This window comes from Trachurus japonicus, chromosome 3, assembly GCF_045865225.1.
Source record: "Trachurus japonicus isolate A0001 chromosome 3, Traja_1.0".
Taxonomy (NCBI): Eukaryota; Metazoa; Chordata; class Actinopteri; order Carangiformes; family Carangidae; genus Trachurus; species Trachurus japonicus.
Window position 1 is genome coordinate 26122611 of NC_140909.1, and position 25946 is coordinate 26148556.

At 41.5% G+C, this 25946-nt stretch overlaps 1 protein-coding gene across 1 annotated transcript in view; it reads left to right on the forward strand.

The window, feature by feature from the left end:
• The first annotated feature begins 4643 nt into the window (after positions 1–4643).
• Positions 4644–25946, forward strand: part of LOC146990030 (CD81 antigen-like) — a 31922-nt gene continuing 10619 nt past the window's right edge. The window contains exons 1-2 of the mRNA XM_085767759.1: positions 4644–4823; positions 15741–15855. Coding sequence (XP_085623885.1) covers positions 4758–4823; positions 15741–15855 — 181 coding nt within the window. The 5' untranslated portion in view covers positions 4644–4757. The remainder of the gene's footprint in view (positions 4824–15740; positions 15856–25946) is intronic.

The window sequence follows — 25946 nt, forward strand, 5'->3', positions numbered from 1 at the left end:
TTATTTTTTAAAACAAGTTACAAGTTATATTCATTTCAGTGATTCAAGCATAATTATTTATTCACATTATTTTTATATTCCATTATGTAATTGATTTAATTTAATGAGCATTTTATGCTGTTTTCATAAATCAAATCTTAAATGTTATGCATTTATTGGTAGATTTTAAATATCAAGAGTTCTGCAATGTGACATTTATTTTATCCAGCATTTCAAGATTTATTGCAATAATTGCCCAGGGACACTTTGAGGATAATCTTGTTTGCTGGACCAGACAGTTCAGTAAATTCTAGTATGTGTATCAGGTGAACAGTAATTATTGCATTTAATATACTGTATTGCTCTTTGACTCCATTACTTTTCATTATGACTCTTATTTTGAAAATGTCAGTCAACGCCTCCACTGTCAGCCACAGTGCAACTCTTCAGTGTCCTAAAGACACTTCAATAGATGAGTAAGAAGATTCTTGAAGCTCGTTTGAACTTTCTTTGAATTAAACAAACATGAATGAAATGTTGGTGCACCAGCAGTCATGTTTTTTGGGACACAACAGTCACATTTCTGGTAGATTTTATAACAAAAAAGTCAATTTTACTTACATTAGTTTAATTTGCTACATTTATCATCAAGCGACAAATCAACCATTTGGTTGAGCATGTTTTTAAAAAATATATTAGACATTTAATTTAGGTTTTTAGATGATATCAAGTGACATAATTCTGTTTAGTAAGGACTCTAAAACACATATAGGCCTATGTCAGAAAACTATCTGTACCATTCAAATTTTTTTCTGAAAACAGTCAACATGTCACAGATGATTTTTGTGTTTCGGGTTTGTAGGGTGTGAAGCTTTAAGAACAAAGTGCCCTCTAGTGGATTTCTTTAGCACAGCGTACCTCAACCGGGTGGTAGAGATGGTTTAACCAGGTTGAACCAAGTTAGGCACTCCTCTCATTGAGATATAGTATATATGTCCAACATGAGCTCAACCAAATGGTTGAGCAGCAGTGTTTCCGCCAGGATTTTTTTAAAGAGTGGCGGCGAGGGTGGGCTGATCGACGGGGGGGGGGGGGGGGGGGGTGCGCGCGACCGGATCGTCAACTAGTCGCTGATGACATCATTCATATTTTTCCCATCATAACTAAAATCCCAGGAGGAGGGAAATGCTCTGCAACAATCTGTTTCACTGACTGACAGCTCACGCACAGAAATGAGTCCACAGAACAGCAGCTTTATAAGCTGTAAATCAGTTTGTTTTTTTGTAACATATAGGCTACAGGTGCAAAAGAAAATACTGTAGCTACTGTTCATTAAACAATTAGGGAGGAAAACGACACACAGGCCTCGTCACCATCACAGTCCTGCTCAGTCACAGTTTCACTCACAGTTTTAGTTTTTCCTGGTTGGTTGCTGCTGTTGTTGTTGTGCGCGACGTAAAGCTGTCGATATGAGCGGAGTTTTTTTTTTTTTTTTTTTTAATTGCCGGCAGCCCGGACACACTGCCCGCGGAAGCGGCAGTTTCTCCTGCTCTCTCTCTCCACGCCGGTCAAACATCGACCCGTCTGTAGCTACTCGGTTTTCCACACACACAGGTCTGTCTCTAGCGCTGTATGTAGCCTATGGATGTGTCTTGTGTGCAGACGCAACTGACAAATATTTATAGACGGACAAGCAAACTTAATCATCATTTATTTTATTTTGAAAATTGACCGGATTCTCTCGCCTTTTCTGTGCCCGACTTCCTGTCTGGTAGCGCTCGTTCTATCCAGCTTGACGGCGCTCGTATTTTTTTCATTCAGCGCACTCAGCTGTTGTTTCAAGCCGCTACTCTTGTAGCCTACTGTTACATGATCAGCGACTAGTCGACGTCAAGCTCAAAACGTCATTGTGGAGCAGGGGACTAGTCTGTGCAACCCCTAGTGGAAAACCTGCTTTACATTGTTTTAACATTAAAAAAAAAAAAAAAAAATCATCATTCTGAAGGTGTGGCGGCTTTTATTTTGCCGTGGCGGTGCGCCACGATCAATTACATGTAGCGGAAACCCTGAGCAGGCAGTTAAAGGGTTAAAAGCCTGCTACAAATTTTCACCAGTGCCTTTACTGTGAAACATTCTGAGGCGTACCATATGCAACAACAGCTGGAAAAGGATTAAAAGACAACAAAGCTAATTGGATCAGAATGAATGAATCATGTACTTACAATGAGTAATCCAGAACGACAAAGTGAAATGCCTTGACTGAAATATAGAATAAATAACAAAACTCAATAATAATATTAATTAATATGAATACATTGCACATTCTATTGTATGTTATATTACACATTATTACATAGCGTTATTTGGTAGAGCTGGTTACACACATGGGTCAATTCTATTCAAAAGTGTTGCCCTAATGCCTCCCAGAGGACAAGATGATAAACAGAAAATTATACAATCTAACTAAGTAGAAAGAAGTGAGATCTCTGTTTTATTTGGTCAATGAATGAAATGATATATCATTATATATCAATATCAATGGTACAGAGGAAGTTTAAAAAATAAATATATATATATAATGTGAGTCACTTATTTTTCTATGATCTAAACAAACATAACAACAACAAAAAAGTTGAGGCCCTCTTAACTCACTGTGTCCATGGCAACATTTTTCCTGTTTCTCAGAAAAATCTAGCTTTGGTTCTGTTATCAGAGAAGTTGCTGTCACTGCGTGTTTCCTTCAGTGTGGGAGGAAAGTTTAAACAGCTCTAACTTGCTTATTTGCATCCATGGTCTACACACAGACAATATTCTCAGGATCTTTGGGTGAACGGCTGTAAAGCTTCGGGGGTGGGGTTCACCAGCCACCTGTTGAAAACTCTCTAAACATCAGAGAAACCTACTTACTTTATGTTTTTTAAAGAAAGCTTAAAACTGAAAAACTGATCCCTTCATTTAATCTGGTTATTTTTGGGTCATTTGGCATGTGTGCCTGTGTGTGTCTGAATGTGGAAGCCTCTTGGATAACATGTCAATTAGATAGTTGCTTTTGGGTCAGGGTTATGTATGTTTAATTAATGTTATGTTGTATTTTATTTCTAACATTGAATGTATCTTGATATCATTGGTCTTTATTTCCCATCTTATTTAGCATGAATGCTTTCAACATGTTTTCATGCTTGCATTGTGCCTCTCTCATGTTTGTAAGGCACTTTGAGCTGAGCTTGAGCGTACAAATAAACTTTAGGTGGCAGAAATGTACACTAGGTTTTACTGGCACCAGTATATCTGACCAATCGGTTTTGTCCTGCCATGTATTTGGGAACTTTATTTGTTTGTGTTAGTCATTTTACAAAAGACCCCCTTTATAATAAGCAGTAAAAAGATGAAGCATCATGAATGCAGTATGAGACATAAGCCCCACCCTCATTTTTAGGAAGGCCCTATACACTACTGTTAACGTTGATATATGTGTGTTTAATTTGATGATATGGAGATGTGACATATTGTCATTAAGATGGCAGCACCAGTATCTTGGATATTTTGGCTTTCATTTTTAACAGTGGGAGCTGTCACTTTTGCACTGTTTATGGCTCATTCTGCTGAGTCATGTTTTGATAAAGCTTGGACCCCAGAAAACAACAGTGTTCCAACAACCTTGTTGCTTGGACCCCCATACACCAATACAACTATACAGTTTAACACTTGGTGCATTCAGGCACACCTGTGGGACTCTGTCACCCAGCTGCACTCGTGTAAGACCTTGGGGGGAGGGGGTGTCAGACAGTATACAGGTTGAGCTGTTCTTTACCACACATCCTGTGGTGTACCAGGCTCTGGACTTGATTGTATCTAGGCTACTTCACCACATATTCCATCGTATTACCACAGCAGTAGCCTACTTAAAATATATTCTTCTATAGAACATAAACAGTAGGCTATATTGATATTTGAGCCTGTGTTATGACTGAGTTTAAACTAGTAGGCCTATGTCTGATGTCAAACATAATACAAGAATCAGTTAAAACAGTCATTGAGTGAAACACTGGGGCAAAACTTTTAACTGTATGCAATTAACCAAATTATGAATTAGTAACTTTTAGTAACTACTTGTGACTAAACAGATACAAATGGATAACTAACACATAGCCTAATTTGACATATAAACTATGCATTTCAAAACGTAGGGCTACATTAAAATATAGGCTAGTTTAAATAATAGAAGGTGCAGTAGCAAATCACAAAGGTCATATCACTTTATGGTTTATAGCACATGATCTCAGCTCCAGCAGTGTGTGGTTCATTTTTAGTCTGTTACTGTGGCACATTCATTCAGAGCAGCAAATGGTGCATTATACATATTTTTTATTATTCGTGCTGTAGGCTATCTCTGATACTACATACCCACGCGACCTGTGGTACCTGAACATAGCATTGAGTTTATCACGGCATCATAGCGCAAGAAAACGACAACAACATTTTTTCAGTATACTGGGGGGGGGGTTCTTTTTTCGGTGGTGGTGGGGAAGGGGCGGGCTCTGGGCTGTGATTGGGCTGTCCGTCAAATGTGGCGACACTGAGTGGACAATGGCGGGGTGCTGTTGCTGTGAGCGCGAAGGAGGGAGGAGTTGGGTGTTGCCTCGGTCTCCGAGCTCCAAGTCCACGATTCCCAGTTGAGACTCAGTCCCGTTACACGCCGAGGAGGAAGACCAGTCGTCGCCACCGTCTCTCTAAACTCTCTGCCCAGTATATTACCTTACTTTCCCCCCTGACTAACCATGGGAGTCGAAGGCTGCACCAAATGTATCAAGTACATGCTTTTCTTCCTCAACTTCATCTTCTGGGTAAGCTGCCTTGATTTATTTTTTAAATATCTCACTCATTGTGTTTGTTCAGGTCGCTGCGCAGCATAGATGGCTGCGCAGCACCTCCTTCTCTTTCTCCTTCACCCCCTCCTCTACCTCTTCTCCCTCCTCTTCATCGTCGGCAGCAGTTTCATCCATGGCCGGCTGCTCCTCTGTGAATGACGCTGGACGGAGAGAACACCAACGTTCTGTCTCGGAGATTCCATTCTGTTACCGTTACGACCCGCTCTCTCTCTCAACGGCCGCCGTGCCGCCTCTTCGCCGCTAGGGCGACCGACCGACCGACCGACCGACCAGGGCGAGAACAGACGCGCTCACAAAGGCGTGCGTTAACTACAGGAGTCAATGTTGTGAATTGTGTGAATAAAAATGACATAAAGTATCTACCAGAGTCAACTTTAGGTGTTCAGGTGTTGTCGCGTGACTCCACAACAACAACTCCAGTGAGTTTGAGTTTGCTGCTGTGGCACAAACAAACACGCGGTTCAACAGTTCTGGGTCCGGGGCTTTAGGCCAGTTAAGTGGACACATGTGAGTGTGTTGGGCTGCTGCTGGTTGAAGGTTTGGAAGATGGCTTTGTTTGGACTAAATCCTCCACCCAGTGTGTGTGTGTGTGCGCGTGTGTGTACGCGCATGCAAGGAGGTGGGGGGCTCTTGGTGGTTTTCATTTGGTGAGTCAGGGCTCGCTGCTGAGTGATGGATCATGGAAACATCTGTGGGTGTTTGGTTTTTACTCTTCTTATGTAAGAGCTGCTGTTTAGTTTCTTAAACAACTCCTTCACTGATCTCCAGTTAGTTTGGTGGTTTCTTTTTTCCATTCTTAGGTTCCTTCAGAAAGGCCTGAGGAAAAAGGTTGGCTGTGATTCTCTGAAGTCCACGGTTATAGCCTATAGGAGGGCTTCTCCTGGTTTTACCTGCAATTTTATATATTTTTAAATGATTCAGGTGAATTTGTTTTGCTTTGAAACACACTTTTGGTTAGGATTAGGGTCTGGAAGGTTATCTACAAATAAAGATTAGCCTATTATCGCCATAATAGCCTGAAAGGGAAAATATGAACTGTTAAATTTGATCATATTTTGTAATGAGCAACCTGATTGGCTGATTGATTGGGACTGCTCCAAAACGAGTTTAATTTGGGATTCAGACTGTATGCTGTTCTTAAGATAAATTACAAACCAGACACTCTGGCTGGCGGACCAGATCGATGCATTTATAGGCTCCCAGATGACAAAGCACTCTACAGTGGTGAAGGTAATCATCTAATGTCATGACATCATGACAACTATTTTATTATGGATGCTGCCACAGGTGGGCGTGTTTTTTCGAAGACATATGGTTTTCAAGTAAAAAAATTAATAACCCAGGAATGAATGTGTGCTTGCATTAATTGATTGGCCTTTGCAGCACTCCATCAAATGATAGTAGGCTATTGAATTGCCCCACAGCAGGAGTTGAGCTTAGCTTCACTGTTTGTTTGTTTTTTTGCCAGAGGACACTGTTGTAAGGAGTTCAGCTCATCAGCCATCCCACCAGACTGACTACATTGAAATAACAGAGAGGGCTGCACCACATGGTGAGCGCTAAGTCTGGGTGTCCACCAGAATAGCTGGTTGGTGTGGCAGCTTCCAGATAAGGAACTACTGTTCTGTCCCCTGGGGGTGTAGTTAGAGAAGTTTAGCAAGATGCTCTGACTGTCTGACCATCTGTGAAGAAGTGGATTACCAATAGCTTTCTTTACCAATGTGTTCCTGTAGGTGTCAGCTCTCAATTTATTTATTTCCAAATCCATTGGGAAATTTCTGGAGAGCCAATCAAAGTTAAGGTGCCCAGAGGGGAAAAAAAGAAAATTGCTTGTGAAATGTCTAACTAGGGGTTTTAAGGGGTGCTGAATCCATTTCAGCTGTAAAAAGCAAGGGGTCAAGTGTACGCTTGTGGCAACTGGCATTGCTCATGCCAGAACGACCAGCCAGATGAGAAGAGTGAGGAAAATGGGGACTTGCATGACTAGGGTGTATCTATATGATGCATTCAGTGTACAATGGCTGTTGTCCTCTTGCCCCCTCCCCATATTGAGGTATAATTATAAAAAGATCATAAAAATTTAAAAAACACTTGTTAAGCCTAAGACACACCAATAAGGCAATATTTTTTCCCAGATCCCATTATGACTCACAACAGTTCGATTGTGACTCATAATGGAATCTGACATCTCACAAGCCTAAATTAGAATTTTTATTTCTTTCTTTCTCATATCACCATAGAAACCACACTCATGTACTGGGTATCAGTGCACAGTTAGTATCATCACTCTTCTTAAGTATTTTGTATATTTTTAATTCCTCATTTCATTTCCTTTTTCCTTTTTTTTTTAGAATGGGATCTATTTAGAATAGGCTAAAATCAGTTCAACACCCCTGACCACTGACATTTACTATAGTACTCTTTGCCATACACTATATAACTCAAATATACTACCAATATTTTATGGCCATGGAAACATTTTTATGGATCCCAATCCCAATGGATTTGGAAATAAATAAGAGCTGTTACTGGAAACCTACAGGAACACATTTGTAAAGAAAGCTAATACATTTTTTCACAGATGGTCAGAGCATCTTGCTAAACTTCTCTAGCCTAACTAGTGGTCCAGATGGAGATTGGTGGCAGGGCCAGTAAAAACCTGTATGGATTTTTTGACAGCATTGGGATTCATCCAAATTTGTCCAAAGGCCACTCCCAGTTTGCCACCTCCGCATTACACTAAACTGAGGCTAACTGGAGTGTCAGTATTAGCTGGTGTTTTAAATTATCAAATAACCTTCACATCCATCAACACTGTGTCCGTTCTGGGTAAGGTCATTTCAAAACACCTCAGTGCTGAAGCTCTAGGCTGACATGTTAGAGGGAGGTCCTTAAGTGGATTTTGCTACAATCATCATGTGGTACACCATGCATTATGGTGCTTTCACTGGAAATTTGTGTTGCTTTTTCCTGGTATTGTCCATTTATACACGCCTAACATTTGCTGTGTCATTATAAGTCAGACAGCTGTAGACACAGTGAAGTAAAGTATGGATTTATTTCTGTTAGTTTTATTATTGATGACAATTAGCCTAATGTGATTTGTTTTTCAGTGAAATACTTCAACAACAAAAAAAACCTCTACCTTAAAACTTAAACTAACAGGTTTAAGTCAGTGTCTCAGAACCAAAAAGAATATCAAAAACAAAGAAAGAAGAAAAAAAGAAACACTGTATATTGTGGTTAATGTTACATTGTTAAATATAAAGTTTTGTATTTTTAAAACGGGGCTTTAGTATGTCCAACATGCTTAATCTATTTATATGAACATTTCCATATCACACATTTCTTAATGATTAAACAGGTTGCATTTAGAAACAACACTGAGTATTGTAGGCCATTTTTTACACACACACTTTCAGGCTTTTGTTCTTTTAATTGTAGTATTTCCGTCAGCCATGCAAAAGGAAAGTGGGTTAGCCACAGTTCTCGTCCCCAGAGTCCAACAGGAAACGCTCTTTCTCCTGATGACCGTCCAACCCTAATAGCCATTATCAGTGATAAATGGCAGCTAAAGTGCTGGTGTGGAAAAGTGAGGCTCTTTCTTCCCCATCGCTGCACTTTTCTTCGGTCTCACTGCTCAGGCACCAGAGATTAAATAATAAAGCTACAAACGCTATCTGGAAGAGATAGTAAAAGAGAAACCTACTAGGAATCTTTAGACTTTAGCCCGTCCACTCATGTGTTTGGCCTCACGGTGTGCTGGCCCCTCTGGCTCCTGGAAGAAAAAGGACGACCAGAGCTGCATAATGTGCTGGATTATGTCAGCACTTTCCGATAGCAACCCCATTACATGTCATTTGGCTGAAGAAAAGAACCATTACAACAAAAAGTCAGTGCTTTAGAAGTTTGTAGCTGGGTGGAAAAGTTTTGGTGCTCCTTCTGTTACCAGGATCCGGCCGACAGGGTCATATGTGGTTCTGTTCTGTTCAAGCTCCCGACGGACCAACAAAATCCACAGTTTGGAATTTCACTATGGTCAAATCCTACTTTTCCAGACAGGGTAAATTTCTCTGCTGGCTCCTGCTCCTGCTGAGCTGGTGATGTTCATCATGTGTGGTGTTGTCAGATCGTCAGTGTTTTTTGCAAAGCTGCTTGGTTTCCACTCCCCCAAGATGAGGGAGTACATCGACCATGGGCACCAGAAATATCTGTGTTCCTCACCCCCGATCATTTCCTCCGTGCTGTTTGACTTGTCAGCTTAACTGATGCAACCCAACAGCTATGTGCACCAGGTCACAGTCTCCGAAAGTCTGTACCAACCGCAGCTCTGTTTGGATTTCATAATTGATTCAGGAAGTCATTCAACAGACATCTGTTTTGTGGACGTGACTAGGTGGAGGAAGATGTTTGGTTGGACTTTGTTGAATCTACAGAAAACAAACCTGGAGAATTATTATGATGTTGTGAGGGGTTTTTTTTTTAATTTTTTTTAGCTAAGGCAGATACCTCTGGACAAACTAAAGACGTTCAGAGCATCCGTCAGTTTTTGGAAATTGCAGCGCCGCTTTCCTTTTCTCCAGTTACGGCCACCACAGCGTAAGACCAATGTTTTCCAGGAAAAAGCGCATGTATCTTCTGGCTCTGCGATTTGGAAAATTACTGGCAGATGCAGTAGATTAATTATATGAAATTCCCTCATTGGTCTTAACTTCTCTTGTGACTGCTACCTGGATTTATCTTGACCTTTGTGCCACAGAGACCTATTGTCTGAGCTGCGTTCTGAATGGCTCTTACACCCTCTTGTTGCACATCTGTTTTTAAATTGTCTGATTTATAATTGACACAGTAGCCTCACTTAAATCATCTAGAGAAGAAAATGCAGGCTGCACTGGGAAACTCCTCAACTTGAATAGATAAGCGCGCTCTCCTTTGTCTGTAGATTATTGGACCAGTTCCTGACCATCCTTGGTGGCTATCCTCTCCGAGGCCTCCATACATCTGTTGTCCTGTGGGTCATTCAGTTCAGTCGGGGGCTTGTCCACTCCTGTATGACGCTATCAGACTTTGGAAATGTTTGAACCCACATGTTTTTGGTTTCTAATAAGGTCCCAGTGTGTCCGTACTCTATAACAGGGTATTCCTTCATCGGGAAAGACCGAAGCTTTCGCTTTTGATCTGAATCACTTGAAAAGACCAGAGAGTTTATAATGAAAGTGGGTCAAACTCTGATTGTGTAAGTACTTATTTGTGATTTTGAAGGACAATTAATGGATTAAGGATTGTTTGTAATTGTTGGTGTGTTTGTTCTGTGTTTTCAGTAGTTCTGACAAATCTCGCACAGGCATACATATCCTCTCATTTTCACACACCTCATCCGTCATTTTTAAGTTATTAACGTGATATGTTTAACCAGGACCTTCAGTATTTGGATTAAGCCACAGCTGTTTCTTCGGTGTGTCAGTACTTAACATTCATCTTAGTCTGAATATTGGATTTAACTTGGTATCGGAAGATAGATACACAGCGTTGAAGGACATGGATCAGGGCCGTGAGCCAAAAACAACTCAATCAGGACATCCCTAGGAAGTACTGTATTTTTGTTTGGGAGGCATGTTCACTGGGCAGACCGCTCTACTCTATTTGGGTATGTGTGGTGTGTGAATGAATAAAACACTGACAAGAAGCGCTGGTGTCTGTAATGTGATTTGTGTTAGAGTATCACTCCAGCTTCCACTCTTCTCTTTTTGTAACGCATTAGCCTGTTCAGTTTTATTGGCTGCTCCAAAGAGCTTTTTGAAAGGATCTGTCAGAGCAGATGAGTCCAATCCATCCTTGGAGATACTCCGAGTGTGATGTGTGGTCACCGAGCGGTTCGCCGTGGCTGTTGGCGCTTTAAAAGGGAGACCTCCTGTTTCCATAAATCACGCGGGACACTGAGAGGGTTAAGAGCCTGAGATGCGTTGGGGGGAGGGGAGCGTCTGGTGGTAGAGGAGTTTTATAGGAACACCCACCCCACCCACCCACCCCCCACTCCCTCTCTCCCAGCATGCCCAGCATTCTACAACCCCCTGTCCGCTGCGCTGGAGGCAGAACTAGCCTCTGGAGAGAGAAGCTGGCAGCGAAACTTGGGCCGTGCTGCTGATCTCTCACGTGGTGATTATTTAAAGCAACTTTTGGGGTTTTCACTCTCATTTCTGTGTGGCACCTCTTCCGACTTGGGAGTGACTCAAGTGTGATGACTCAGCCTTGAGGCAGGAGTGGTGGGATAGAGCCCACACTGTCGGCCACAAGTAGGCACGCTCTCCTCCGTGACACTAGACTGCAATCACCATGATGGTATCAACCCATGTGTTTTCCCTGGGTGTGAAATGTGTCAACAGAAACAAGTGCAGTGGGTGAATGAACAACAGATGGTCGGATGATATCTTTGACATCGGGTCTGTCTGTCTGTCTGTAGTATTGGGTTTAAGCCCTACTACTCAAAGACAAGCTATGATATAACACATATAAAGTTTATTCACCACTCATCAAAGTCAGATGACTTTACAACTAGGATGGTAAAGTGGAAAGTGTTCTATTTATCTTTTTTCTTTGTGTGTGTGTGTGTGTGTGTGTGTGTGTGTGTGTGTGTACAATGCTACTATGGACTTGTGCATTTTTCCACTGTATAGCTTTGGCCTGTCTCATCTCTGTGGCTAACTAATTCAGCTAGAGGTAAAAGATGGAGCTTTTGTTCCTCTACTCATGAGAGCTACTTTGCAACAGTGCTGCCAGTGCTTATACAACTGCTGTGAGGCTTGTTTTAGTTTTGCAAAGTGACAAATAAGGTGAAATGCTTTCATGATCTTCTAGGGCTGCACGATTATGGCCAAAATGATAATCACGATTATTTTTGTCAATATTGAAATCACGATTATTAATCACGATTATACATTATGTTAGATAAAACATGTTTTTATTGCACTTTCTATTTGAAACAAACAATAGGCTATGTGAACAAGGCTTTCAGTTCAAAATAAAACGTAAAATTAAAATAAATAATAGCCTAAAATAAAATTTATTTTACGAAAAATAAATGCCATTGCAGAGTGCAGAGGTGTCATTCTGTACAGTAGCGTACAGATACTTGTGTAAAAAACAAAAAATAAATCTGGTAGAAGTAGCTGCTGATTCAACTCCTTTACTCAAATAAAAGTAAGAAAGTACAGGCTCTGAAATGTAATTTCAAAGTAGGCTATAGTAAAAATTAATTTTTGCCATCAATGATACACAGAGATGTGTGGGCAAGAGTCTGTCTAGCATGGACCAAAGCACAGCACGGACGGTTCAGCAGCAATTTGGAACGAATTAAAAACATTTAATGAACAAACCAAGTGTTTTCACACAGGCAGCGTCCAGCAGGTCGGCCTAGCTCAACTGTGCTGCCACCAAAACGGCCATAGATCGCCGTTACCGGCCGTTATGATCACGGTCGGAACGTTTTATTTACACGACGTATGTAATGAACACCAAAACGGCCGCGTGGGGTGACGGGGTCTCGGTCCAGCTTTGAGACCACCCCGCAGCCCGACCTCGATCCGATCCAGAACGAGGCGGCGACAGTAGACAGCCTGAGGTGCTGCTGACTGACCAGACACAGACACACGTCATGTCTGTACTGTCACCGTCTGCTGCCGACATCGTCTCACTCTCACGTCAGAGTGAGATCCATACAGTCTAGGAGTGAGACGTAACACCGGGCGCAGAAGGTGACACAGTACAGCAGCATTTGAAGGCGCAGACCGGCCGGGACACACACTCTGGACTGTAAACAACATGTAAAGGGAGGATGCGCTCGCTTGTTAGTTAGGCAGCTTCATGGAGCCCTGACCTCTCGTTCGCCCCCTGGTGGTTGGCGGACTATTGGTTGAGAAAGCGCTTGATTTGATATGCAGCACAGCCCGTTTTTTACATGTTAATAATCGTGACGATCATCTTAATTTAATCGTGGCAGCCAAAATCGTGATCGTGATTAAAATTCGATTAATTGTGCAGCCCTATGATCTTCTACTCTTGAAGATAAGCACCTTCCGCAGCACGAACACACAGATCCACCTAGCACATTTCATAATTTCTTCAGAGGGGGAAATTGCATGGTTTCTCTGCATCATACAGGATGTGGGGGTGGAGCATCTGTGCCACCACAAATGAATTAATGTGTGGGGAAACAGGCGCAACATATACGTATTTGTGGCATTTTGTTGCTGCATCTTTATTTCGATGCAACAGTGGTGTAAGATAGTGGCTATCTGATCTGCAGGATCTTGGTTTACATCTATCTTCCTCTTACCATGTTATCACAATGTAATTATATGTCATTACGCACCAAAATACCAAAGCAAATTACCATGAAGTTTGTTTTTTTACGGATGACTCTGTCTACGTGAGCTCATCACACTGCCAGTACTCCTGTATACAACAGGGCTGTCACTTTTTACAAAAATTAGGTTCGAAAGAATATCGAATGACCCGTAATTCCTTTGGATAAATTTGAATATCCCGCCCCCTTTTCACCCCACGTTTGAACGAATATTCGAATGTTGAATAAAAAGTGACAGCCCTAGTATACAATACTCATGTATCAAAAATACAGTCGCACTGATAGCGATTTCAGTTGGAATAATAATTTTTGCATTTTAATTTTCACAGAAAAAAGATTAAAAGATGACAGATGGTGTGATTTTTGTCGGGTTTGGGTTTGCTACCAGACCAACTCATTACATTAGTTGGCATTGTTGCGCATAATTACCCCACACAACCTCATCCAAGCTATCTCTTAATTGCTGGATTGGAGCAAAAGTCACCCCAGACACCTTGATAACGTCTCAAAGGCCGTCTGGTGGATTTGTGATTAACTACTTTATTACCGTCTCATAGAAACCAGCGCCCGGTGGATTTGAGTTTGCAGCTGTTAAAGACACTGACTAAGGTGTGGCTCACAGCTACAATGGAAACAGGACTGGTTTCTCAGACCAGTTACAAAATCATGCAGTTCAACCTACGTTGTCTCTCTGTTCCTCATCCACACAGATGCTGTAGCTTAAAGCCTGAGTACAGTCTGAGTTTATCAGCTTCAAGCATTTCAGTGACTCATCTTAGTGGTAATTCACGTGGTGGGGAGTTTTCCTAAAGTCAGTAAGTTACTCTGTGGTATGTGGTATGTGTGTGTGTGTGCGCTCCACACTCTTCCCAGTTATGGTGTTTATCTGGTTGCTAGGCAGCGGCTGGCCTTCGCTCTGGAATGGACCTCACTTGGCGAGGAGAGGGATGGGATGGCCCGGCCTGTTTAGGCTAAAATCTTTTCCGTCTAATTTAGACACGGACGTTGTGTATTTTGAACACGCTGAAGCATGAGATTTATAAAAGATCCAAACCCATGTGGAGTAGAAGGGAGCGTCTATTGTGACTGTCGGTGGTTTATTTCACTGCCGCTTGTTCCGGTGTGTCTGCCCTGGTATACGCTAACTGGTTATATTTAGCATTTCTTTGTCCCAGGCCAAACAAGGAAGGCTCACGTCTCCCTACAGAACAATACGTTTCTGTAACAACAGTAGAAAATGCGCAGCGTTTCCCACAGATGAACTACGAATGAAACCGAAGTTGTGGTCTCTTTTTATACAATGACCTGTGTGTTCTTCACTGTATCCCACAGCGGCAGGTTAAAAGGTACAGTCTGTAGGGTTGCCTTGAAAGCTCGTTTGAATATTATAATATATTTGAATACACCGAGATAGCGACTGGACACGGTCAGGTGGGGAGAAATTGCAGATAGACACTTAACAGCGAAGAAAAGGAAATACAGTCCGAGTGAAGCACTGGAGTGAAAACAAACTTGTTGAGCTCAGCTTTATTTAGTTCTTTGATTTGTTGTGTTTATTCATTTATTTATTCATTGGATGTTTTTGTCTTTCCCTCCCTCCCTCCCTTTGCCTTTCCTCTTTCAACTCCCTCTCTATTTCTTTGAGCTGTGTCCTTTATATGGAAAATGCTTATGGATGATAATAATAACGACAACCATTGTGCCATATTGTGTGCAGAGCAGTAACTAAATGCCATGTAAGCCTGTACCTCTGTATGTCGTTCAGTGGGTTGGTACAGAAAAGCCACGTCACTTCATCAATCAATTTGAGAGCATGTTTGCCTGTAAGTGGTGGGACTTCCCTGCCCCCCGCTCTGTATTGCCAATTGCTGTTTCCTTGACTGGTTGGAAAGTTTTAACATTGCCCAAGCCTACTTCTATTCCCCAGTGATCAGCTGAGCAACAACCTCACCCTGTAAATGTGTGACATTTTCCGCTGCTGCTGCTGTTCCCCCTAAATGAAAAAAACCAATGTAGACATTTTCATTTTGTAAAATCGTGTTGCTTTTACTTTCATTTTGTTTAAAGAAAAGCCCCTAAAAGCACTTTCCTTCAGAGAGTCAGGTGAGGGGACAGACACCATTACACATTAACCAGCACCCAAACAGATGGGATTTAACATGTTAATCAGTGACTTCAGAGGTGTTGAATGACAGCCCGTTGTTTACAACAGAAAACACTGAGAGTGGTGCTGATATCTTTCGACAGAAAAGACGATGAGTGTGTTTCCCACAGTTTTGAACAGCAATGGATGTTCTTGCCATTTCAGTCAAGGCAAGGCTCTCTGCACAGTTTCCATAGTGACGCTGTTGTGGTGATGCACATGAGAAGACAGTGAGACTGAGGGTGTGGCTCTGCCTCAGGACCTAGTGAATGTGAAAAGGCAAAAATCTTTGAAACAGTTCAAAATGCGAACAGTGATGTGCTGAATGTAATGACACATAGTGACAGAATGACACGTTGTGTTGCAGCTCGCCGGAGGAGTCATCCTGGGCGTGGCCCTGTGGATGAGACACGATCCACAGACGAGCAACCTGCTGGAGCTGAAATTAGATGGAGCCCAGGCCCCCAACACCTACTACATAAGTACGTATCTCTGTATCTGCACCGTCTCCGTCTGTCTCTGAGTCTGTCTTTACACTGTCCCTGTTTTATGTCTGACGCAGTTCAGCACAACACTTGGAAAATACCGTGCTCTCTGGTGTTTGTGTTTGTTGGCTTCGCCTGGCCCAGGGAGCTGGTATTTAGAAGATTTATTCACATAACTGCTGAATTATTTACTCTCTCTTTTTAGATTTTAAAGACTTATTCAACAAGAATGATGTATTGTTGAAGTGCTCAGAAGGCCATATATTAACCATAAAACCATATATATTTTGTGCTTTAACACGTTATTATTGAAAGTACAATATTTAGGGACATGCTACACAGCGTTATACACTCCATGCCTGTAAGCGCGAGTTCATTATACGATCTGACTTGAGCTTACATTTCAAAATACAAGGTAACAGTGAATGACAAATCATGCTATGATTTCATCTTCTTCTCATGAAGAAATACAGTACTGATGAATCATTTCCTTTAATGTCCGGAGACACGGACATTTGTCCAACGTTCTGCAACAAGTAATAGTGAAGGAATCGAGGTAATGATAGTTCTGCATCATCAACTATTAATGACCAGAACAAATGGATCTATTTCAGTCTATGAGGCCCTATTGATCGACTTGGAGGTGATGTTTATGATGAATGAATGAAAGATAAAGGTTCACATTTATAGACCTGATGAATAGTTAAAGCATTATAGTCTTTTGAAAGATGGTGATTAGTACAAAATGCATCTCATATTTTATGAAATCAGATGAGAAATATTGATTATTGTTCTAAAACCTAAACATTTTATTCATGTGTTGAATAATAAATTTATTTAATTAATTTCAATTCATGAAAATATCTGTCCAGTAAAAATCAAGTTATTACAGGGTGTACAGACACTGTGTCCCGAGGTACTTGTCACAGTCATGTGAGTTTGTTGGTGAGGTGTTATCTGGGCGGCCGATGTGCAGCATAGACACTATTTATTTTTCAAAATAGTTTCTGTCTGTCAATACAGGTTTGTTTTTTTGTTTGTTTGTTTGTTTGTTTGTTTGTTTTTTATTATGATTTTTTCATAAACATACAACGAACACATAACAAACAGTGGCCACAGAAAAAACACATCTTACTAAAATCCCTGACAAAAGATACACATAGCCCACAACCTACTTGCAAAAAAAAATGCATACAATTATAGGTGTATCAATCAATCAATCAATCAATCAATCAATCAATCAATCAATCAATCAATCAATCAATCAATCAATCAATCAATCAATCAATCTTACCTTATGAACCAAATTTTTTCCAAGTATCAGTGCTGCAGTCAATCATTCCCTTTAAGACAGTATTTGTGAGTCTTTTACCAGCATATTTAAAGAGGGGTGTCCAAGTCTTAAAGAAACTGTTGTTTTACATTTGGATCTGTATGTTACATATTCCACTGGTATCAACTCAAATATCAGTTTATGCCGTCCTACATTTGTAGGAGGTGCATTATCACAGTTTTTGTTTTAAAACTTTTCTCTGTAGCTACATTTCCTCCTCCATTGATCACATGATCCCAGAGTTTTCAGAGCTCTGAAAACAAAGCAGGGTTTTTCCTGGGGGGGGGTGGGGGGTGGAGTCCCATATTGATGCGTGACAATGCTTATACAGTAGGCTAGTTCATGGGATTAAAATTAAATAAAATCACTGGCTCTACAGAAATCACATTATATTCCTCTGGCCTGTTGCTCACATGTAATTTTGGTGTATATGACTTAGGTGTGTGAATATCTCACACACACTAGTGTCAAAAAAAAAAAAAAACTCGGAGCGCTGATCGTGAGAGGATCCTGAGTGTTCAGGGAGCGACAAACTGACAAACCTGTGTCACACCCCGTCCTGACATACAGCGATGCGACAGCGACGCAAGCGAGCGAGCGAGGAAAAGTGATTAGAATGCGTACTTTTCAATCAGCCTGTCCTGACGTGCCGCGAGCGACGTCGCGCCGTCCAGCGATGTCGCACAACCCTGAAATTATCGCTCGCGTTGCCTCTATCTGGACGACATTTCGCGGCGGTGTCCCGCCCCTAAACACTTCTTATTGGTTGATAAGTACACGCCGCTTTCTGTTGACAAGCAAGTTATCAGAGAGAGGAGAATATGAGAGGAAAAAACACTCAAAGATGTGAAAAACGGCAACCAGGAAATGCCAGGAATCTCAAAATAGCGCCGCAAGTTTGTGTACGTCCCTCGATAATTTGATTGGTTTGGATTCTAAACCAATAGAATATACTCGCGACAAAATCGTCACGCTGCATATCAGGACACCCTCGCGCGAGTTTTCGTTGCCGTTTCGCTTGCTCGCTGCATGTCAGGACGAGGTGTCAGATGATTGAACCATGTCGTGCGCTCACTGTCCCGTCATTTTCCAAGAGAACATAACCTGCTCCGGACCAGTCGTTCAGCATGTTACCATGGAGATTTATCCCGGTAAGAAGTGAACCACCGTCGATGTACGGAAGACCCAGAGTTAACCCTTAAGTTACCTGGATAAGCTCAAATCCTGCTTCGTAGCCTCTGGTGTCTTTGACACACAAGCCGTTCAACTTCATACGTTAACCTCGGGTATTTGGGACCGGCAGTAAATTGGGAGTCTGCTTTTACGGGTACCTGAAGTCCTGTCACCAAGCTGCAAAGGACACCACCGCGTCTCCTTCTCTCTCTCTTCACGCTCTGCGCCGGTGGGGTGCGTTGGTTCACGCTCAGCACAACGTCTGAACGGAGCGGAGCCCCGATGAGCCCCGCCCCCGCGGGCACACAAGCAGCGCGTCAACGTCACCTTGCGGCCCAGCCCGGAGTTGAAATCAAACGCACCCCTTCTGCTGCGGTCGAGTTGAAAACTGGTTGAAAACAGTGCCACTGAGCTTTCATAGAACTACATTGATTTTCAATCAAGATTCAGGCGCGCGGCCGCCTCAAAATTTATAATGCAGAAAAAACCCTGCATATCGCTGGGGACGGCACAAAATAAGGTGGAGGCGGCCGCCACGCAATTTTGAACGCAGGAAAAACCCTGCAAAGGCCTTGAGAAACAATGGCCCTAATTGCCACAGTGGCTCCCTAGTTGGCTTGTCAGTCTAGACGATATGATATGTTAACTGACCTTACCATCTTTGCTGCAGCTGTTTTCCAGTTAAGTTCTGTATTTTAAGTATGCAATCTTTGCTGTTCCTCATTCAGAGGATTATTTTGAAACTTATCAGCTGCAGACAGTCAATCTGCTCCCCGTTTAATGGTTGTGGCTATAGATGGAGTACATGATCTGCAGGAAGTGACGTCGAACCTCACCAAAAATCGTCAAGAACTCCCGACTGGTTAAGTTTAGTAAAACTGACATGTACAGGTGTAAAATAGGGGGAAAAAAACTAAAAGTAAGTGAAGCCATTGGTTAAGTTTAGGCATAGATAAGTAAAGTTTGCATGTTGTCTATGACGTCACTTCCTGCAGATCATGTTCTCCATCTAGCATCAATCCTGTTTAATGGAGGTGATTGTTCAGGGGGGGTATTCCAGAAAACAGAGAGATTATGTGAAAACTCAGAGTAAATTATAGCTGCTGCGCAGCGATGGGTCGGGTCCGGGCTACTTTTAGGCAAATTTAGGCAATTCTGAGCAACAAACAGGAGAATAGGAAGACAGGACAGTTGACCTTATAATGTTCAATTTGCACCAGTTGAGGATTGAACCCACAACCTCGGGAACCAAAGACCGTTGTCTATCGCATTGAGCTAATTGACAAGTGGCATTTAACAGTGGTTTCACAAATTGAGTAAGCCATTCACTGTCGTGCAGGCAGATTTGACACCACAGTAAAAAGAAAAATCAGTTTTTGAGGTAAAATTCTGATATGTATTCGTCAAACATCTACTATGAGTCTAAGATGTTAGGAGCCTTCGCACATGGTCCAGTCCAAGCTATTTGGATTTTTAAATTTAGAGGCTTACTGTGCAGTGTTTCCCCCAGAAAATTTGTTAGTTAAGGTGGCGTCGACTGGGGGGGGGGGGTGGAGTGGATCGATCGTTGGGGGGACGCGATGCACCGCGCCGTATTAAGTTTCGCTTTCAACACACACTGCTGTTATGCATGCGCGCTTCTCTGTGGTGTGTATGTGTGTGGGAGGCGGCGAATATCGCTACATTTTTTTTTTTTTAAGACGTTAGTTTAGGCGGCAGCTCTTTGTTGTTAAGGCGGCCGCCTTAACAGGAAAGCGCTGCGGGAAACCCTGCTGTGATGCCACTATTAAGACTGACTTGTGTTTCATGTTGAGGACATCTGACATTTTGATCTGTCATCATCATCATCACCCTTGCTGGGTCTCGAACTCACAACCTCTGACACCAAGAACCAGCTCTTAACTCGCTGAGCTAATTAGCTGGTAGTGAGACCTGCTGTGTAGCTTCATTTATCCACTCAGGTGAGCCAGTGCCCGGGCAGCTGTTGTGATGAAATGGTCAAAATGTCAGAAATTCAGTTATCTAAACAAAAATCTGATAATACATAAATTGCATCTTGACAGCATGGAAATGTTGGTGATTTGTTTTTAATGATAAGTGTTTTGCTTCATAAGAGAAAATATGATGTTTAAAAATTCCACTCTCACATTGACTGCAGTTGTTCCCATGAGAGCAGAATTCAAAATGTTCTCAAAAATTCAGTTTTTGAGTTAAAATTCTGATATTTGCCAAACTTCATCAACCATGACTCCAAAATATTGTCATTTTTTTTCAGGAAGATTGAAAATGTATTTAGCAAGAATTTGATGGTATATGTTTACAGTACTGTTTACAGTCATATGTTTTCATGCACTGTAGACTCAATTTTTGCTTAATCAAAAATCTGAGAAACAAGTTTTGTGGAGGACAGTCTGGAGATGCTCTGTAGCAAGTTTGGTGACAATTGAGCAAAAATTGTGGGAGGAGATACATTTTAAAAGTCATAATTTGTAAGTGGACAAAAGTTTCAGCAGTATTGAGGCGACATTTTGGTGAAGTTTCAAAACTTTAGCATCTATCGTTGGTTTGGTAGGAATTTTTAAAGTTTTTTTATTTAAACGCTTATTGTGCCCCCCCTAGGAGGGGGGGGCACATGTCCTTGGAGTTGAGTTAATCTAGCATGGGTTTGGATGTTTCTGTAAAGTTTGGTGAGTTTTCGCCCATGGGAGGTATGACTTCCTTGGAAGAAGAAAGAAAGAAGAAGAAGAAGAAGAAGAATTCCTCGGAATACAATAGTTTTCCTGGCAGCTGAGCTGCCCGGACCCTAATAACCCTGAGATGAGGGAAACTCTGGGTAAGAGTCGATTGAACTAACTCTTCAGCTGTTTTGGAACTGAAAACTCAGAGTTTCATTTCTCAGAGTAAGTCAACTCAGGGCTCTGGGAGAAACTTAGAGTTTGTTCAGTCTCCTCTCTGGAGTACCCCTCAGGTGTGTGTGTGTGTGTTTTTTAAAATGTGTTTGTCTGGATAAATGGTCTGATTGGTCAACTGGTCTCAGCTCCACTGGACATCATTTCCCACTTACAGTATACACGCTGTACTGTACAGAGCTGACCCTCAGTAACCTGGATGTGAGGGTATTAGACTGGTGTGAAATACATTAGATTAAGCGGGGGCTGCCCGGCCCCACCCAGATCACCGTCAGCTTGTGACCAGGTCTAACAGACGACACGCGGCTCATCATATGACTCTATAAAAAGCTGGCACTCCCACACGTTTGTCATGTCTCCAACTGTGGAAACCAGCATCAGCATCCAACAGTAGTCCGATCGGCTCCTCCCGTCTGCACGAACAGTGAGTGGTGAGGGAGAAGACGGAGGAGAGAGGCGGCAGGCAAGATGTCGCCTCTCTCTTCAGATTTGAGAAAATATTTGAGAGAAAGTGTAAAAAGTGAGTGCGTTTTTTCGTAGTTGTTGTCCTCTGAGGAAGCAGAGCAGAGAGGAACTACTGGGGGACTTTCTCCCAACAGCCTCAATGATTGCATCTAACCCATTACATAAAGCCTCCCTCTCATTCCAAGGGGGGTGGGGGTGTTTGGTTCAGGAAAAAATTCCTCACCAGCCCCCCCTCTCTCCTCCTCCTTCTTCTTTTCCCCGTCCTCTCAGGGCCCCACCCCTCTCCCTCCCTCCTCTCCCTTACTCCGCTCGGTTTCTTTCCACTGTCGCTCCCCATTACTTCCCCATCTGGTTGTGGTTAGTGTTCGGGTCGCGCTGTCTCACTTCTCCCTCGCTCTCGCTCTCTGTCCGTCCCTCCCTTCCTCCCTCCCTCCATCTCTGTCTGCCCCCCTTTTTTCCCCTCCCCTCCCCTGTTTTCGTCTCCTGCTGCCAGGAACTTTTCAATATGAGGTCCTACATCTGTTGCTCTCCTTTCTCTCACCCCAGCCTGTTCACACACACAGTTACCCAGTGGTGGTGACCAGCCTCCAGTGTTTCTACTCTTTAAAACACACACACAAAACACAGACTTTGAGACATCACAATCACTGCAGTCTGCTCTGCCCCAGTCTCACAACAACAGGAGTGAGCTAAAGTGCAGCTGCACTATCACTTCAAAGTGGTGTAATGTAGGTGTTTTTTTTCCTTTTGGTAAAACTTAATTTAGAAAATGTTACTCTTGTTTCAATTCCTGTTTAGTCATGTTCCACTTACTTCAGTTTTCTTAGTAACCAGGGAGTAGAGGGGTGAGTTTCCCCCTCAATGTTACATAATCGTTACAGATTTTGTGGCAGAGCTAGCAACTGTCACAAGATCGTTCATTGGTAGTTAGAAATCCTTCCGTTTTCATTCAGTTAAGCCCGTCAGCACCAATCAATGAATCAAACAGACTTTATTTGTACAGGATTTTTCATAAAAGTAAGGCAACACAAAGTGCTTTTGAGAATCAAAGCAATAAAAATACTCAGACTCCTCCCTCTTTGTCACACACACACACACACACACAGAAACAACAATAGCAAAAAACATATAAACACTATGTGATTGATATGAATATATATGAAGATTTGTAATAAAACCTGAGAAGTGAATAAGTATAAGTAAATAATAAAATGCTAAAAGAGGCAAGTGGTTTGAAAGTGAGTAAAACCCCACATAGAAGCAGGGAGCAGCAGCTCAGTGAAAATAACACAGACAGTGATGTTAAGCAGAGAAATACTAGTTTTATCTCAGTTTATGTAACATTCATGGTTTCATGTGTTCCTCCAAACTTCTGAGCTTGGAAAGCGTTGTCTGCTGCAGTGAAACCAAGACCAACACAGAGGAGAAATGTTGTGACATCTTATGGGAGTTGGTTGCCAAGTCAGAACCAGGTCCCAGTTAATTTTGTACTGATCCATGACTCTGAAAAAAAAATGTCTGTTGATGTCAGACGTTTGAAGAAACTGTGGCTCGTGCCAGTGAAAATCCTCTGGTGCTATAGGTTTCTGAGAGATCCATCTGCGATTGTCATCTGTGTAAGGTAAGTCTCCTTCTCTAAAGTTGTACTTCAAGTCAGGCGAATGATGAGACAATGCTAAATAATCACTGTAAGCTAGAGAATCGATCATGTACATAATGCATACATAATGGATGACACTAGCTAGCATTAGCATGCTGTTTTGTACACTATTTGATAAGGTCGTTTCAGTTTACTATAACTATAAAACCATGAAGCCTAATTACATTGTCGGGTGACCTGTTTGCACAGCTGCTCATATGTGGCAGATCCATCTGTGCCTCAACCTCTGACCCTTTCATCATTCATTATGTCATGTGGATTTGCTCCTATATTGAGCAATGGCTGCAAGTGGCAGAAAAAAAGCATGACGTAATGTTTATAGTATGTAGCTGAAAATACAAGTGTTACAGTCTGAGCTGGTTTGTTGCTTAAAATACTTTGCTTCCGCCGCACTGCATCTAAATATTGAGCTGGTAAATAAAACCCAGACAGTGCGAGAAGTCATTTTGTTATAGAAGCATAAGCAGCCAGTCACCACACCAACACACCTGTTCACTGGAGTGGAGTAAATTTAGTGATCCCACAGAAGGTTTTGTACTAAAACTATTAATGATAATAATAAACTAATGGAAAGATCTCTCTGTGTTACATGCTGTATATTATATTCATTTCAAACATAATGGTAACAAACTATGGAGTCACAGGAGTGCCACAAAAAAAAATCTGTACAAGAGTAAGAAAAGTTGAAAATATAAACAAATAATAAAAGCATACATGATTAGAAATCGTTAGGGAGAATTTTTTATTCTATTTATTTTTAATAAATCCACATTTATCTATTCATACATTTAGCTTATATTTCAGATATTTATTCTTTTACAGATGTATTCTTTTTTATGACATTACTATGACTCTATAGTGTGTTATTATTTTAATATGAAATAATGATAGTAAGTAAAACATAACAGTCTGCACTTATCATAGAGAAGCTTTCTGTTTCAGTGCCTGCATATTATAAATTAGAAGAATCAACTATATTTTCACTGAATTTAATCTCAACACTTTTTTTTCTTTCAAACAGCATCTGCTCCATCCTCTTAACGGAGTCTCTGATAAAGGGACTACTCGAGGTCACTAAAGGCTCCACTGCAGGTCTTATCTTACGTCTCCATCTACACACCCTCTACCCTCCTCCCCTCCTTGCAACTTTATCTTGCACTCAGGGCATTGATGTGAAGCCAGCACAGATGTGCTGCCTAGTTCTCAGGTGGAGATTTTTTACAAATCCACACAAAGTCAGATCAGTTCCACTATTTATGTTTAATTAAACCAAATCAGTTCACATGACCACTCATATTTGGCTGTTACTGTATCTCACAGTCTTTGTAGGAGGGTTATGATTAAATCTGGTCCATCCATGACATCTCCTTAGTTTTTTTTTTTTGTTCCTAATGTAAATGCTTTTTTTCACCACCGAGGACTCTGACACAGCCAAGAAAAAAGTGAACTGTTATTTTTTTTTAATGGATAGACAATGTTTCTCATGATTGTGTATATTTTGATGTGGAGCTATTCAGTTACACATTATATTGTATAGTTATTTACGTATGTTTGTTGTTGTGACATTACCTCAGTAAATGTTTGTTATAGTGTATGTCTGCTCTGAATTGCATAAAATGTTGTTTTATACGTATATAATGAAGCACTCTGTGATTGTGATTCATGTTATCCCCCAAGAAAGGTGGTCCTCCTCCCTCTGATCTTTCAGTGTTCTAATTAAATTACCATCGTAAAGATGTTGAATGATCCACTTTGTCCAACATGACATCAGAATTTCTGATGTCATGTTACATGTCTTGACTGCTGTATAAATAATGTACCTCCAAAATAAAACAGGTAACAGGAAGCAGCAGCAGAGAGGAAGCCTTCGCTGTATAATAAACAATAGTCGGATGACTTCAGTAAATCAGCTATAACGTCTCTGTTCAAAAATTACTTTGGAGACACATTGTTTCATTCAGTCATCATTAGGAAATTCCGGCTGTGTGTGCACATGTTTTTTGCCACCAATGAACAAACACAGTTGGCTGAATTTCAAGAACATAGGTGGAGGTAGTTACTGCAGAGTATGGTAATCTCATTAGAACGAACAAATGGGCTCTACTATGTTTCAACTTTTTATTTTTGTTTAACAATGAACTGCAGTAAGTTTGTTGATCCTTTATAAATTGCAACACCGACATATTTCTTGACTTTGAACCATGCCTGGTTGTAGACGTGGTTCTCGGGATGTCAGTGTTGATTGGTCAATGTCACTTAATATTTCCCAAAAATACACTTGGTGCCACCAGCAGGTCAAAACTGGACGTTTGTGGTCCCAGAAGATAAGTAGATCTTAAAAAATGAATAAATTGTAATAGCATTGTTGAGCTAAAGACTTACGGTGTAGTGTCATCAACAAGTCAAACCGGCATGCAGGAGGCCATGAAGACTAGGGTGCACCACAAACTAACATGATGAAGGCAAAAGTCTGCAGTAATAGGGACGGGCATGATATGATTAATTATATATATACATATATATATATATATATAACAGTGTGCCTTTT